The sequence below is a fragment of the Hibiscus syriacus genome, unplaced genomic scaffold (assembly GCF_006381635.1).
Source record: "Hibiscus syriacus cultivar Baekdansim isolate YM2019G1 unplaced genomic scaffold, ASM638163v2 tig00110480_pilon, whole genome shotgun sequence".
NCBI classification, from domain to species: domain Eukaryota; kingdom Viridiplantae; phylum Streptophyta; class Magnoliopsida; order Malvales; family Malvaceae; genus Hibiscus; species Hibiscus syriacus.
In genome coordinates, this window is record NW_024062756.1 from 50,378 (window position 1) to 67,191 (window position 16,814).

The window sequence follows — 16,814 nt, forward strand, 5'->3', positions numbered from 1 at the left end:
AAAAGACAATCCAGCATTACAGCATTTCAGCGAGAACCTCGCTTTGAATTGGTCGCCTCGCACCTCACTGCCTCCAATTTTTCTCTCTTTTCTTCTCTAAATGTCTGTATTAAATTAAGTTTGATTTAATTGTTTTTTTCCTTCTTCTCTTGTTCAAATAATTAAATTGTTTTACGTAAATATAAAATTTTAAGAATGTTAACTACAAGCTTCGTGAATGGACACGTGTACGTTATCTCTTTGTTGCCACATTTTCGTACCTTTTGATGTGGATCGAATTTGGTGGTTAGGTGTATTTTATTATATGGGTTAAATTCGCCACAAGGCTCCATTCTATCTTTTAGATTTTAAATTGGTCCCTAAATTTCATAACGTTCTAACTAAATCCCTTATGTATTGATATTGTATCAATCATATACTTCATTATGTAGAGCCATCAATTTAGAAGTTAAATGCAGGTCAGATATGACACAGTATATTTAAAATATATAAATTCAATGATAAATTATGTGTGTACTTATTGTACTAATAATTTGGATAAGATATAAAAAAAACAATCTCTTTGAAATTTATGAGACTTTTTTTTTTATTTCAAAAAACTATATCCAGACTCTTTATATAATTATTATACACAGTGTTTATAATTTGATCTACATATTTCAAATATGTTACTCATTATATTTGAGTTAACATTAAAGGCTACGATAAAAATTAAATCGGAAGAAAAATCTAATTAATATGATATTAATACTTTAATGAATCAATTAAAATATTAAAGTTTAAGAATTAAATTAAAATATGAGTCATAATTTATGGATGTTTGATCCAATTAACCCCTAATATGATATTTTATTATATAATGAATTAAATGTTATTTTATAGCAGTGAAATTGTTTTAAAATGTTTATATTAACTAAAAACTAAATTGTATTTTATTAATAAAAATATTATTTTACCAACAACCAGTTCCCTTAAGTAAGATCAAGGGTTCGAATCATGATGTTTTGCGAATGAAGTAAATTGAGTTGGGAGGGTTACCATAGCCTTTACAGTATCTGATCTAGATTAGTCGATCAATAGATGGGATATCGATGGTTATACTAAAAATAAAAACATTATTTTATACTATTTGACGGGAAAAAATTAACATTATTAATGGTTGGACTTTAATCGAAATGGTATAAGGATTCAATGCTTCCAATAAGAACTAAATTTCAAAAAGTGGTGAAATACATTAACCTACTTTTTGTACTTTGAAATAAATATTTTGTTGATAGCTATCACATATGGTAGTTAATAATTTCTCATAAATATATATATTTATTCATTAATAGAATATGTAAAATGCATGTGAGTATGTGACAAAAAATTTAAGAAAATAATAATTTAAATTTAAAATAATTTAAAAAAAAATATCTAAACACAAAAAATATGTTTTAAAATGAATTTATTATATTAAATTTCTTGAATTTAAATAAAATAATTTGGATATATTTAAAACAAGTTTGACAGGATTTGTAAGTCTCTAGGACCAACATAAAATTTTATGTCCATTATGAATTTTTAAAAAGTTATTTTATAAATTTAGGAGATACAAGATTATAAAATTATAAAGATGCGAAGTTAGAGTATCAATAAAAAAAATACAAAAAAAATCTAAACTATTCGAGAATTTAAAATTGTCAAGGATGCAACCGCTCTTAAAATCGGTCCATCATTAATCCTCTACATCGATCAAGTTAGCGGTAGCTAAATTAACATTTAGGGATCGATCATAAGCCAATGATGAATCTGGGATCGATCTCTTGCAGAAAAGGATCGATCCCCTATCCCCTATAATGATAGAGGGACAACATTGCTGATTTTAACCATCATTTATAATACTCTTGTCTCTGCTACAATAGAGATAGAAAGGGGTAAACCGTTTTCAAGCTTATTAGAACAATACAACATCAGAAAAAAAGTGATATGATCATTGTGTAGTCCTTCCTAAAATGGAAATATGAATGCCATCACATAATAAACACCAAAGAAACTGTACTTATTTGTAACCCTCTGTAAATCAATAACAAAAAGTCGATGCTGCTCATAAAAAGTATGAAGCAGTCACGACGAGGAATAGCATGTGATAACTTACACTCATCTTGGAAACCAGACTAGCCGCACTGGTGGTAGAAGTAGCGGTAGCATAGTTTCCTTCAGCTGTGCTGGTTGTCAGAACAACGACGATCCAGTCTCCGTCTGAACCGATCCCGATTCCTGTATACTTGGTTTCGTTGAGATTGTCGGAGTATTGAGACTGCGTAAAGTTAGTGAGCACAACGCTTGGAACTAGATTCGGGACGCAAGCAGGCATTACTGCTCCATCCCTTGTGACTGAGACGTTCAAATGGCATTTGGCTAAAAGGTTTGCATAGTTGGGAAACTGTGGTTCGGTGCCTGGAACTGTGTTGGCACCAGTGGAGTTTGTGCAAGGTTGGTTCTTGAATTCATCGGCTAGTTCATCAGCAAGGCAATCAGCGTTCTCGTTTTTCGTTAGGGTCATCAAGTTTAATGAAGCACGATAAGCATTGATGCTTTTAAGAAGATCATCCTCCTTATCTGTTGATTGTCAACAAGAAATCCGGTGATTAGATACGTATTGGAGTTGCTAACAAAGTAAGATCAAATTTCTGAAAAACTAAACAAAAGACAGACATTGCAACTCAAAGTCGAACCAGTTAATCCATAACAAGGCCAGATTGTTCCAGATTCTTGCTTAACTAGACAAACCTCATCAGTAATCTTACCGTATCGGAGAACAACATTTCTTATTCAATACAAGTCATTCAACTTGACATACACTAATGTCATGAATGACATTTCAGAATACAGGAACCAGTACTGTTTTCTGCAGTCAGATAGCAGCACAAAAGCTTCTAGTTCCAAGAGGAAAGTGTAGGACTGAAAATCTCAAAACCAGATTCTGGGGATGTGGCAGCACTAATGCAGCTTGGAACTCTTCATTTTTCTTAAAGTATCCGATACATTCTCTTATCGGACACTCACATCTGAGTTCGAGTAACACAGAGCAGCACAGTGTACTTTTACAAGAATCGAGAGAAAAACAATAGCACAGTCGACCTTCTAAAGACTCTCACGTACCAAATATGTCAAAATGATAACAAGTTTGATCAATTAGGGCCTAAATGAACCCTCATGTTAGCTCATGCGAGCCTAATTCCAATTGGTGATCTCAAGCAATATATTTGAACACACACGCGCGCAAATTATCATGCGGTACAATCTATCCATCCATGACTACACATTGCTACTTTGGTTAGAAACAAAATGGAAAAGCTATTACGATGTTGTCTATAACTACCCACGGTTGTTCTAATTAGTTATGCTCGATTTTCTCATCAACAGAAGAAACCAAAACAGTGTTCTACCTAAAATTTTCTTAGTATGGGCTGTTTTCTGGATCATTGGCATGGCCTTCGAACAAAGTTTCGAAAGTCGAGAGTGGAACCTATTACCTCGATTTTCTTCAAGTGACTAAGATAACCCTAATTGTGAACTTCCATGAGTTGCCAGACTAATATACATTTCCAACTAGCATTAACACCGGATCTATTCGATATCAGTTAGATCAAGTTGTCATCTAGTTTTACGTTTTAATCCAATCAAAGAACAAGAAACAAGGAATGATGACAAGCAGGATGAACTGCAACCATCCATGATATTCAGAAAAGAAAAACCAAAATGCTATAACAGAACATCACTTGAAACACATTTAGATTTATAATTAGACAAATAACACACACACACACAAAAACACATACATACATACATACATATAATTCTACAAGATGCATCCAAATGAGTTCTAAATTGGGTTCATGAATATGGATTAACAACTGAAAAATCACTTAACAAGGAAAGATAACACAAATTTCAGAGAAATCAACAAGGTCAATGATAAAAAGAGAAAAAAAACAGTGCTTGAGCAACAAAGCAAAAACCCAGATCAGGAAATTAAAAAGAAATGTTTACCAGCTTCACAGAAGAAAGGGGAACTGATGAAGAGAATGGAAAGGAACAATGGGAATAAAAATGAAATCTTTGAAGATGCCATTGCTCGATTCTGATGAGATATTGAGATGGGGAGTTTTGTCTGAAAGGAGAGGGGGAGACCAAGAGGGACCGACACAGATCACAACAGGGTTTTTCAAACCGCGCCCATTCAATTTTTTCTTTTGGTACTAAACAAAATTTAATATTTATTTATTTATCTTACCTTGAAAGAGCACATGCAGTACTTTAATTTTATGTTTTATTAAAGGGTAAACTACACTTTTAGTATTTCAACTATCATTTTTGTTTCATGTTTATCATTTAACTATTTTCTATTTCAAAATCATGTATAACATTATATTTTAGTTTCATTTTCATCATCTGTCGTAAAAAAAAATAACATAATTATTAACGTGGCATTTTTAAATTTTTCAATGATGATGTAGCATTATCTTATGGTGACACATCAGCATCATCATTATTTTTTTAACAATAGGTAACTACAATAAAATCAAAACCTAACATTGATATGCTTTTAAAACAAAAAATAGTTGAATGATTAAAATGAAACAAAAATAATAATTGAAATACTAAACATATAATTTACCTTTTATTAAATTATTAAGATCCAATTTGATAGATACTAATTATATATTCATTAGATGAATAAATTTTTAATTCAATTTTTTCATTTGTTTTAGTTTAAAATTCAAATCTTTAATTTTATTTAAAGACTTAAAATATCATCTCATTATACTAAATATTAATTAATTATATCAAATAATATTTTAATTTTATTTATATTTTAAAATTTAATTAACAGTTATGTGTCACGTGGTTTGGTTAAGTAGTACTATTTTTTTTTGAATAATTTTCGTCATATGTCGTTAATTATTATTAAAATTATAAATGAACTATTAAATTTTAAAAAATACAAAAACATCACTCTATTTACGATGATAATAAACAAATCACTTTATCGATATACTTGTAAATATTTTATTTTTAAAAACTTTTTTTTTAAAAATAATTAGGGATGGCAACAGGCCGGATTCGGGCCGGGCATTGGTCCCCGTATTCGTCCCTATTTAAAAAACCCGTACTCGTCCCCGCTTAAAAAATAGCGGAGATTTAAACGGGGATCCCCATCGGGTAATCGGAGAAAATTGCGGGAAAACGGGTATTCCCGTTTAGCATAAACGGTTATTTAAACGGGTATCGGGCCAGGTATATATATATATATATATTAATTTAAATTAAATTTATTAATATTATATATATATATATATATATATAATAATTATTTTTAATATTTATTGGGCCGGGTAATCGGGTAATCGGGGCGGAGATTACCAAACCCGTCCCCGTTTAGCATAAACGGCTTTTCCCGTCCCTATTTAATTTAGTTTTCGATTTTCCCCGTCTGATTCAGATTTTTTCCATCCCTAAAGATAATATTATAAATATATTTTATATTTTTAAATAATATTTGATTTATTAAATAATATAATTTATACGATTAGAGAAGATCATTTAAATTACAATCAACATGTATCATACTATTATAAATAATTACAAACAATTTTGAAGAGAAGCCCCAACAATTCAACTCAAATTTTATAAATTTGACTTGAAAATTTTGAAATAAAATTATAAAATTTAAATCATAATATAAAAACTAATTCAAAATTTTTTAACTCAACTCAACTCAATTAAATACTTACTCGTATATATCACATCTCAAAACCTACCGAAAATAATCTTAACCTAATCATATACTTTAGTACCCAAACCAATCCTCTGATCTTACCTTACGACCAAACTTAATTACCATTTAAGCAACTTTAATTCTCTAATAAACCTCATACTAAGTCATAATAGTGCGTTAGAAATAACTTTTAAAGATTGTATAATTATATTAGGAATAAATATCAAATCTACACACAAACTTTGATCTAATGTGCAATTTGATACATGGACTTCAATTCAGTGTAATTATACACAAGAAACTATCTTAAAAGAATGATAATTACATATTTATCCCCCAAGGATACCCAACCAAAGGTATAATTTGTCCTACAACTTGGTTCCCAAAATTAGGGTTCTTCAATCAATATCAACCATCTGAAAAAGGGGGTTTTCCTTCATAATCTAACACTGCAAAATGATAGACCAACTTGAGATCTTATGCCAAAAAACACTGTTAACTTGCTCTATGTTCCGTATAGGTGGTGTATAAATTAGAATCTTCAACAATGGATCACAACTTTGCTTCGTATGTCGATGAGTCGAATGTGCTATTAATAGAATGCTTGAGGAACACTGCATAGAATAGCTCGTTCCACGAGTCGGGTACTCCGGGAAGGCACCAATGACTGCAGTCCTGCCGATGAATCGGAGCGGGACTTTCCTTGGGACCTAAGTAATATAGCGATGCATGACCATCTTTCCTCGGTGCTGTCATTTGAGTGACGTTTAATATGTCGAGTTTTATTCCATTAGATGAATTCGAGTGAACTGATAACACGTCCTTCACGGTTTCGAGAAATTCCCAAGTTTCTGTTGGAACTGACGGCGTTCCCAGCTCTGGCAGCGTCTCTAGGTGGCAGCTTCCCCCGGTTTTCCAATCTCCTCTGCAAAAGTCACCATTTCAGTTTTGCATATGAGTGTTCATGATGAACAGAGACCAAATGGGAAAGCAAAATCATGCCGCAAACTTTACGGTCGATTTTCAACCTCAAATGTTCGATTGTTCAAAACAAGGATGTCAAAATACGGATATGCAGAGGTCGAAACAAGCAAGCGTACAAATTAGTAAAACTAAAACGAACCTGAAATGCACGGGAGCGAATGTGCGGAAGTAGACCTTGGTCTTACTTGTGTTCACCTCATTACGTATCCACCGCATCACAGTCTCTAAAGACCTCCGATATGCATGTTCTACGGTCATCTCGGTTTCGATTTTCTTCCTTTCTTGAAAGAAACATCCCCTGACGCACACAAATAAAAATGTTTAAGATCAGATTATGGCAGTTCCTTTCATCTATTACATCAAGCAAACATGAATGTATATGATTATTACAAGCACCGACTCTTGTTTCGAACTGTTCCCTCCTTCTATGTTAGCTGCGACTACGGCCGTAATAGCCCTACTATGATAGAAGCAGAGTTCATACTTGCAAGTACTACAGCAACTTATCTCCATTATATAACAATATAGCTTACATTCTAATGGTCTTCTCATGGTTCCACCAATGAGCGGTGTTGAAGACCAAGAAATCCGCATCTTTCCACCTAATAGAATTCCAATCCATTTGATCCAACTTGAGGGTTGTCTTGATGTATTGTGGAGACCCGGGAGGCGGCCTGCTCTGTAAGACGAGGAAAGGGGATCGGTAGTACTCCACGGTGCAATTATAATCCTTGAACTTGAACACCAAGAACCCTTTATGCTTCGTGATCGGATTGCCATTCACTTCGTATATCGAATCTTTATTATCGACAGCGGAAGCAAGCATGCAGAGGAGTGATTCCCATTGGTTTCTTCCGATCGAATCACCGATGAACACCAAGCGCTTGTTCCGCAACTTCTCCAACATCACCTTCCCATCAAATCTGTTTGATCAATGCAAACAACACATAAATCGAGTATTGATGGAAGATAAGTTGAATGTGACAGACAATTCAGTCACTCGGTTAACTAGGAGCTTGAAAAAGAACCGAAATGAACAATTGATGAAATTGGCAAGAAAGTAACAAGACAAAAACCTTAACAAAAAAGGCAGTCATTTTCATTGGACATATAGGGATGGTACTAAATCGATGGAAGGTCTCGTAATTTGCCACATTATAACGATTTTCAAAATCATCCTAATACCGTAATCACATCTATTATTTAATACTACGCATGTAAGGTCTATGACTAGTAACTAAACCAACAACAGTAATACAAACAAATATCAAATTCAAAGAGGAAAATAGGAACCTGGGGAGGTTACAATGCTTAGGCTGCCATCTCCACTTGGTGTAGAACAAATCTGGCCGTCCATTTTCAGTACACCTAAACCCTTCATCAAGAAAGCTGCAATCTTCGGATTCATAAAGAGGGTACCTTTCATCCCAGACCCAATCACCATCGAACACGTCACACCCTTCACCTTCAGTGCTCAAGAAATCATCTATTTTAATCTCACTTATCGATGAAGAAGAAGACTCATCTAGTTTAAGCCACATGAATCTTTCACCCTGATTAGGAACCATATACCCTTTAGCCACAGCTCTATAATCCAAGTAGAAGAAGCAACAAATCACACAAACGGCAACGAGGAAGAAGCCTAGAACACCCACAGATGATTCGAAGAGTTTGAAATGTTTGAACCTTGTGCAAAGATCGAAACTTGGCATGGTTTCATGGTCTTGTTGAACCGGAACTTTACACATTTGGATCATTAAGAGGGAACTGAAATCCGGGTTGTGTTTATTTTCAAAAACTTAAGAGAAAAAAGGGGGCTAAAGGTGTGCTTTTCAAGCAAAATAACGGTGGTGAACCATGTTTCTGTGCTTTTCCTTTGCTTGGTGGGGCAGTTTTGTTTAAAGTTATAAATGATGGGCAACAAGAAAGAGGAAGAGAGAGAGAAAAACGGGTAACACAAAACAGAGGAAAAGGTGTCAAGGAAGCAAGGGAGCGTTCATGGTGGAGTTAAAGAATTAAAAATATTATATAAACTACTGGTAAAATGGATTAATTTCGAGTTCAAGACTCAAAAACAAGAAGAGAAATCACAGGAAATTTAGGGAGTTTAGAAACAAGAAGAGAGGATTTATGGGATGAAAAACATGGGGTGGCCAAGGTTTTGAGTTGCAGTTTCTTTTTTGAAGTAAATTAGTGGGGGAGAGGGGGAGGTAACGGATAGGATAGAATTAATTACAACTATAATTTGATCCTTTTTAATTTATATAATTTGAACCTTTTGGATTTAATCCTTCTAATATAATTTGATGCCTTTTGGTGTCATGCACTTTTTTATTTGTATTTTAATTTTTTAAATTTATAAGTACAATCGAGGAAAAATATTTGATTTGAATATGACGAGTATTGATTATTGAATCTATTCGATTTTATAAGATTTTTTTTAAAAAGAATTAGGATATAATTTTTTTAAAAATAAAGTCGGATGAGTTAAAATTTACAAAGAAAAATCTTTGATATGAAATAATAGTATATTTTTTTATAATTTTAAAATAATTACAAAAATATTATTCTCTTTATATATTTTTAAATTAGATCATCATTTTACTATATAAAATAAGAATTGTGTGTACCAGTATTTACCCTTAAAAATTAAATCAGATTATAAATAAAGATTATAACACTTATATCAAATTCAATTCGTCCGAAAATCTAACCCTATTTAACTCATAACTATCCCTAAGTACATTTATAAGTGCAAGTAATACTTTACCAAACAAACTACAATCAAAATTTATTATTGCAAATCACATTCAAATTAATTATGTAAATATATTAAAGTCAATTTAAAAAATATCATAAATTAGTTAATTAGCAAAGTTCTTAGAAAAAAACTTTAAAGTCGTCCATTTCTTTTTTTATTCTTGATTAATAGGCAGCAACACTGATTTTAGTATTGGTCGTTGTCATTAATATTTTGTTTTTGTTCTCTTATATCATATCTTAATTTTTTTAATGTTGTTTTTGTTCTCTTATATCATATCTTATTTTTTTTTAATTTTTAGTAACTCGACTTTGTGACATATTTTCTATATCTTTACCATATGTGTTCCTCTATCATTTAGTAGGTTTTCGGTCATTATTTTAATTTTTTTATCGTTTAGTCATTTGGTATATCTTTCTCACTATCATTTTTAATTTTTATTAGTGATCTTTCAATAATTTGATCTCTTTTGTGATTTTTATCGATATAATCACATATATTCATATTTAGCTTTTATTTAAGTTTTTGGATTAATTCTTTAACTTTTTTTTGGTGTGGTCATTGAGTGATCTTAAATAATTAGTTTTTTTTTTATGTAAATGAATATAAGAAAAATCTTAATTATGCATTACTTTAATATTATATTTATAAACCTTAATTATAATTATAGATATTTCATTTTTTAATAAAACTATTGAATTTTATTTTTTAAAAAATCATTAGATACATTGATAATGGATAAAATCGTTGTCCATCTACGAAACAAAGAGATGGCGTATGGGCAATGTATCACCAAAAGATGGAGCAGACTCCACAATTTATGCTTTGCCTTCACAAAATCAAACTGACGAAAATCATTGGCAACCGGATTCATGTTCCAGACAAAAGAAAGAAACAAAGGTCTGGGCAAGAGAAGGATGGCATGCCCACATTTATCATCAAACTGTAGATTACATACGCAACGGACGGTCATGGCAGCACTTCTTTTCACTTTTCTACTTAAAAAAGGCTATCAAAGCATTTCAAGAGTTAAAAAGAAAATAAAAAATGGTAAAGTATATAAATGGTTCCGACTATATAAAACTATTTTATTGAATCTCTATCTATTAAATGTTACAAAATAATCTTCCGATTATGGAATGTTTTTTATTAAGTTCTTCATTTATTAAAATTACAAAATAATCACTTGACTATTCATATATTCTAAATTCATCATTTTTCGTTAAAAAAATTGTGATCGTCTAAACTAGACGTAAACTTGTTAATTGAGATATGATAACATCTGATCTCAGAACCGTTTGAGTTGTATTTTAGAAAAATATTCTCGTTTACATTATGTCATTGAGTCAAGGCTGAGCTTAAAAACAAAGATGGTGTCAGTAGACATCATTAAAAACTGATTTTATCATATTTCAACCAACAAATTAAATTCCAACTCAAATGGACGTTAATTTTTTAACAAAAAATGACAAGTTTGAAACATATGAATAGTTGAGAAATTATTTTGTAACTTTTAACAATTAAAGTACTCAACAAAACAGAGTACCCAATAACCAGAAGACCATTTGTGTACTTTATAAAAAAATTCATTTTAAGGTTAATTGCATCCAATATTCTTAAATTATTGTAGATATTATAAATTAATTTCTAAGTTCTAAAACATTTAAACTTAGTCATTAAAGTATCAATATTACATTAATCGATTTTTTGTTAACCTAATTGTTAATTTAAATGTTATTTAACTATCAGTTTAAAACTATAATTCCAAGACGAAAGGGAGGGTGAGAATATCACGCCTTGCTCTCCAAAGGGATCTCGATTAGGGATGGTAATAGGTAGAGTCAGGTCGGATTTTTAGTCAAATTGAAAATTTTAGTTCTTTTACCTGAACTCGGTTTGAGTTTAAAGATATTTCACTCCACTCAAATTTTGAGAGTAATAACATACATTTGACACAATCCGACACAAATATAAATATATATAAAATTCTTATTTTTATTCCATAAAATAAAAACACATTTGAATATATATATATATATATAGAGAGAGAAGGGTATTATAGCAATTATTTTTAAATTTATATAAGAAAAATATACTATTACCTTAGATTGAGTCCAGAAGATTTTTCACCTAAAGCCGAACTCAACCTCAGCCTTTATAAAATATAAAAAGATCCAAACTCAATTTCTTTTAGGAAAACAATCCTATCATGTCAGGTCGGAAAATGTAACATTCAAGTCAAATTATCATCCTTAAAACTGATAGAATATATTAATCTCACAAAAATTGATAGAATTTAGAAACAATGGTGACATTATATATCTAATATCCTATAAAACACTCTTTTAAGAATAGAGCAATGACCAACAACATATGGATTGAATTGTAGACATACTTGCAGCCCTCGAAATATCACATCTGTTAATGCACAAAGTATACACGTCTTTACAGTTTAATCCACGTATTAGATTTGAACATATATTTAATGTTGAAGCTAATGAAATGCTAAGAGAAGGACTTAATTGATATGATTATGATGATCTGAAGACTCAATTAGAGCATTTTGAAGTTTGAAAACTGATTTAGATTCAAAACCATAGTTCCAAGACGACCAATGCAATTAACCCAATCATTGTATTCAAAAGCTTGCTTCCAAAGCTCGAAAAACTCCATTATTGACTGGTTTTTAACTAGGGTTTTCAAACCATAATTGTAACCCGATCAATTCATAGAAACACAGTAAAGTACAGAACAAAGAACTTGAACAATCACCATTCTAAACAAGTATGAACAAACAGTGATCAATTGCAACAAAAGCCCAATTTATCTGTTCAGAATCTGAAGAAGAAGAAAAAACCTGGGTTTTATGAATGCTGCTGATTTGGGGGTTCCTTTTCTGGAGAAGGTTGTTGAAGAGCTTCAATTTCTTGAGCTTTTTCGAGAAAGGGTTTGAACCCGAGCTGTAGGGTCAAGTACCCGAACGCTAAGGATCCGATTACGACTACGGCTGATCTCACCGCGTTGGACTTTGCAGTTCCCTTCATTTTCTTCTTCTTCTCCCACTCCCTTCTCCTCCGCCTCTGTTCCTGATTTTTATTCTTATAGGTTAACATTGGGTCAAATTTGTAGAAAGTGTATGTAGTATGCATTTGTTAGATTTTAGTCCCTTTAGTAATTACATTGGCTATTTTTTAGTTAATTGCACCAGTCTTCCTAAACTATGGATTGTATTTCAAATTGATCCTCTAACTTCAAAATATTCTAATTAAATCCTCAAATTCTAAAAAATTTATTCCAATCATGTCATTTCGTTTCGTTGGCATAGATGCCATTTGGGCGTTAAATGACAGTTTAGATTTGATGCAGAACATATTTAAAAAGTATAGATCAAATTTGAGGATGTTTGATAATCCGGAGTAGAAATAATAAAATTACTATAAAAGGATTGAATTCACCAAAAATACATAGTGTTTGATGGCCTTCATCTTCTATCTGGTTCCATTTGTAACATTGTATATTCTGTTTTAGAGATACTAATGATGAGCCTGCTTTCGTATCTACAAACAACCCTGGAGATTAATTGAATGCGCAGGGAGCGGATTTGTCGCATGTTTTCTGTACATAAGGTGCTGCCCTGCCACAGTTCTAAAAAGCTATAGTCCTGAATTAATTGTGCACCCCATTTTAGAATTGTCGTTAGCATTAGGTGGATTCGGATTTGGCATTTATTGTGAATAAATCAAATAAGTATGTTTTGGCAGACCAAAAGATAAATATTGTGTTATACTTAGAAGTTAGAACTTCTTTACATTAAAAACAAGCATCTTTGAAATATTACACAATATATATAGGGAGTAACTAAATTGTAATGCAATATAGCATAGCAATGCACTAATATGTCGTAGAATTCAATCACATACTAATAATACTATGGGTATGATGATCAATTCACTTGCAGTCCTTGAAGCTCTTAAGTAGATCTTGCGTTTACATTTACGAATCCGAAGGTGGTTGCTGCTGTTGTGGCGGCCATACCGGCTGACCAGCATAAGGGGGAGGGTTTTGGCCATAGAAGGCATGGTCCATCAGTGGCTTACCAACAGTCATACCCGGAGCACCAGCCTGGGGAGCAAGTTGAGGTGGCATGTAATAGTAAGGAAGACCATCGACTGGACCTTCAACTCTTGGAACAGATGCAAGAACCTCCTCTTTTATATCCTCTCTTGGGATGATATCGACCAGAAAATCAAATATATCGGTCCTTGTAATTGCTGCTCCGATGTCGTTTTTCTGAAGGGTCCTCCTCTTATTTTCCTCGGTGTGATTCCATGACCTCAGTGTCAACTCTAGAATGAACATTTCACAGGCCCTAGCAAATACTACCGGAGCTTCAGCGGATATCATCCTAACATCCTCATCTGCCTTCATAATCTTCTTGATCCTGGCCAATGGTAGGCTATGGTTTCTAAAATCAGTAGCCTGCTCGATTTCTTGATACTGGTTTGACCAAAAGCGCTGGAGGTGTTGCTGCAATTGCAGCTGCTGTTGTTGGTGTATGTGCTGATAAGCAAGTTGGTGTTGTGCCAGCTGAGTTGACGGTGCAGAGTTGCCTGCAGGCTGAGTAGGGTATTGGATTGAACCACCCGGTCCGGGAGCCGAGGTTCCCATCATTTGATTAGGTTGATAACTTGTTATACCATACGGAACCGCTGCTGAACTACCAACTATGCCCGTTGCAGAGGTCTGCCCATGCCCTTGCTGATCCATATTGGTTGGTCTAGATTGACTAGGAGGTACCAAGCAATAATTAATAAACCATTACGCATTTATAACAGAAAATAAATAGATTGATTTCCAGAACCTGGAAACAATGATGGCAAAAGATTGTTTCAACAACTGCATCACCATAAACTAATATCCTAAAAGGAAATAAAAAAAAGTATAGAAAAATGGATTTCCAGAACGAGGAAAACGGGAATATGAATCGCCCTTCATCTTTTAGGAAATCAAATTACCCAAATGTATTTTTCTTTATTGAACTAAATCATACTCAACAGTGGAAAAAAATGGTAAGAAAAGTGGACAATCAAGATATTTCCAGTATTTAACCAGTAAAAACTCGACCGTAAAAAACCCTAGCTAATGAATGATTTGCAAAAGGACTCCCTACATCGCCAATCGTCAAGTTGTTCAGAAAGGATTTAGTTCAATTGGTTCATATAGCCACCTCTACAAGGTGGCATCAAGCTATCCTTTGTAACAAACAATAATTACTACAGAAAACTTTTCCAACTTCAATTAAGCGTTTGCTGGTTATAGCTATGATAACAGATTAAACTCGGACAAAATGGCTCAATACATTTGACAATAAATGAAGCAATATTGATGGTAGAGTTATATAACTGTTGTTAGATTGTAAATTCCACAAACATGACAGCCAAGGAATCATCATAATTCATAATCCAAAGCATGAAACCAATACAAAAATTCTAAAATAACATAAAATTCAATTTGAATCGTTCAAGAATAAAAACTCCAAAACAAAAACAAGCACATAAATTACAATTCATTTCCCATATGTAAGCATACAAAAATACATATATAGGCATAGAGAACCGTATAAAATACCACAATATAAACACGCCTAATACAACATCTTGCTTCATAGGTCATCTTACCGCGTCAATTACGAAGCAAAGTCAAATTGCTTCCTCGAATTCTATATTTAAGAAAATAGCTAAGAGAAATCATCAAAATAATGACAAATTAAACGATGATCGAAGGAATAAACTGAGCTACAAAAGTAAAAACATGAAAAGAGGGGAAATTATACCTTGTGCTGGTGCTTGTTGTTTGGCTTTGGATCAGTTGATTTTCTTCAGAAATTGGAACCCTAGACGAAGGGGAAAAGGGAGGAAATAATTTGGTGGATTGGTGGAGAAGCTGAAAGTGAAAAACTCTGTTATTATATTATTAAAAGTGAGCACAACTTTCACAATCTCTCCACTTACAACCTAGTTTGACTTTCAGTTTGGCTTTAGGTTTCTTTCTCACTTTCTTGCCCTTCATTTCTTTCTTTTATATATATATATGGGTAAATAACATCATTTCTTATTGAAATATTTTTTTTATTTTATTTAATAAACTTTGAATTTATATAATTTTATTAGTGAAAATAGATAGTTGTGATTAATTTTTTTTATGAATATTTTTTTATTTTTTATTATTAATTTTAATTATCTATTTTCACTCATCAAACTACACGAACCCATGATCATAGGTGAAACTTCAGTCTTTGCCCCCATCAATTTTTTAAATATTAATTAATATTAATATTAATATATATATATATATATATATTTAAAAAATAAAGAAAGAAAATTTTACCTGATCTCCACAATTAAAAAAAATTGTATTTATGAAAAATAAAAAAATATTTTAACCCCGCCTTAATAAATTTATGGATTCAGCCCTACATATGATCTCTAAGAATAACAATGATTTCTTTAATTATTTAGATAAGTTGGTTCGTACTTAAATTCAATTGTTATGTTCATTAAGAGATATTATTTAATATATTTATGACACATATTTTTATTTTTTAAAAAGTAAATGTTTTAGTTATTTTTAGTTGTTCATACTTATTCAATGAACTCAAATATCGATTCAGATGCCAAATTAATTTTCTTCTTTTTCTCTTTCAAATTTACCTTCTTTTAGTTTTATCTGGAATTTTGTAAATCAACCGATAACACTATAAAACGTAGAAAGATAAACTCTTTAATGAAAGTAATTAACAATTTAGGCCAACTAATAATACAATAAAAATAAAAAGATAAGAAATGTAGTAATTTTTTAATAGCGTAGGAGGATTCAAATATAATATTTATTAAAAGAAATAATTATTAATAAAGTTCATACCCTACAATTGTATCTACACGAACTCAGATAATATATTTTTTTATTATTAAGATCATCAAATGGATTCTAAAAAATTAATAACTTTTTAGTAGGTTTAAATAATTATAAGATAATATCTTTTCATAATTTTTTTTAATTATTGTCAACTTATACACCCTATAAACAAAATTATATAAAATCATAACTTTTAAAAAATAATATTCACTTTTATTATTGATTATATATATATATATATATATGGAATGCGTCCCAACTCCTTAGTATTTTTGCTTTGGCTAAATTGCATTTTATATAACTTATTTATTAATAACATTATAAATATGTTATTAATTTTTAAAAAGTTTTGAATTAATTACTTAATTAAATTATTATAAACAAATTATT

At 31.5% G+C, this 16,814-nt stretch overlaps 3 protein-coding genes across 4 annotated transcripts; all 3 read right to left on the reverse strand.

Moving 5' to 3' along the window:
* Window positions 1-1,943: 1,943 nt before the first annotated feature.
* On the reverse strand, window positions 1,944-4,171 carry LOC120128437 (uncharacterized GPI-anchored protein At3g06035-like). The gene is made up of 2 exons (XM_039146109.1): window positions 4,036-4,171; window positions 1,944-2,601 (listed from the first exon to the last, which is right to left on the reverse strand). Exons 1-2 carry the CDS (start codon window positions 4,115-4,117, stop codon window positions 2,087-2,089), a joined length of 597 nt encoding a protein of 198 aa, XP_039002040.1. The 5' UTR covers window positions 4,118-4,171; the 3' UTR covers window positions 1,944-2,086.
* Window positions 4,172-6,061: 1,890 nt separating this feature from the next.
* LOC120128433 (protein trichome birefringence-like 10) lies at window positions 6,062-8,798 on the reverse strand. Of its 2 annotated transcripts, none has more exons than XM_039146106.1 (5): window positions 8,644-8,798; window positions 8,042-8,607; window positions 7,282-7,671; window positions 6,888-7,046; window positions 6,062-6,692 (listed from the first exon to the last, which is right to left on the reverse strand). In XM_039146106.1, exons 2-5 carry the CDS (start codon window positions 8,503-8,505, stop codon window positions 6,317-6,319), a joined length of 1,389 nt encoding a protein of 462 aa, XP_039002037.1. In that variant the 5' UTR covers window positions 8,506-8,607; window positions 8,644-8,798; the 3' UTR covers window positions 6,062-6,316. The 2 variants fall into 2 exon arrangements, with proteins under 2 accessions (XP_039002037.1, XP_039002038.1); XM_039146107.1 differs by having other exon boundaries at window positions 6,062-6,689; window positions 8,644-8,796.
* A 4,534-nt stretch (window positions 8,799-13,332) lies between these two features.
* LOC120128436 (nuclear transcription factor Y subunit C-3-like) lies at window positions 13,333-15,563 on the reverse strand. The gene is made up of 2 exons (XM_039146108.1): window positions 15,343-15,563; window positions 13,333-14,295 (listed from the first exon to the last, which is right to left on the reverse strand). Exon 2 carries the CDS (start codon window positions 14,274-14,276, stop codon window positions 13,503-13,505), a length of 774 nt encoding a protein of 257 aa, XP_039002039.1. The 5' UTR covers window positions 14,277-14,295; window positions 15,343-15,563; the 3' UTR covers window positions 13,333-13,502.
* Between the last annotated feature and the right edge of the window lie 1,251 nt (window positions 15,564-16,814).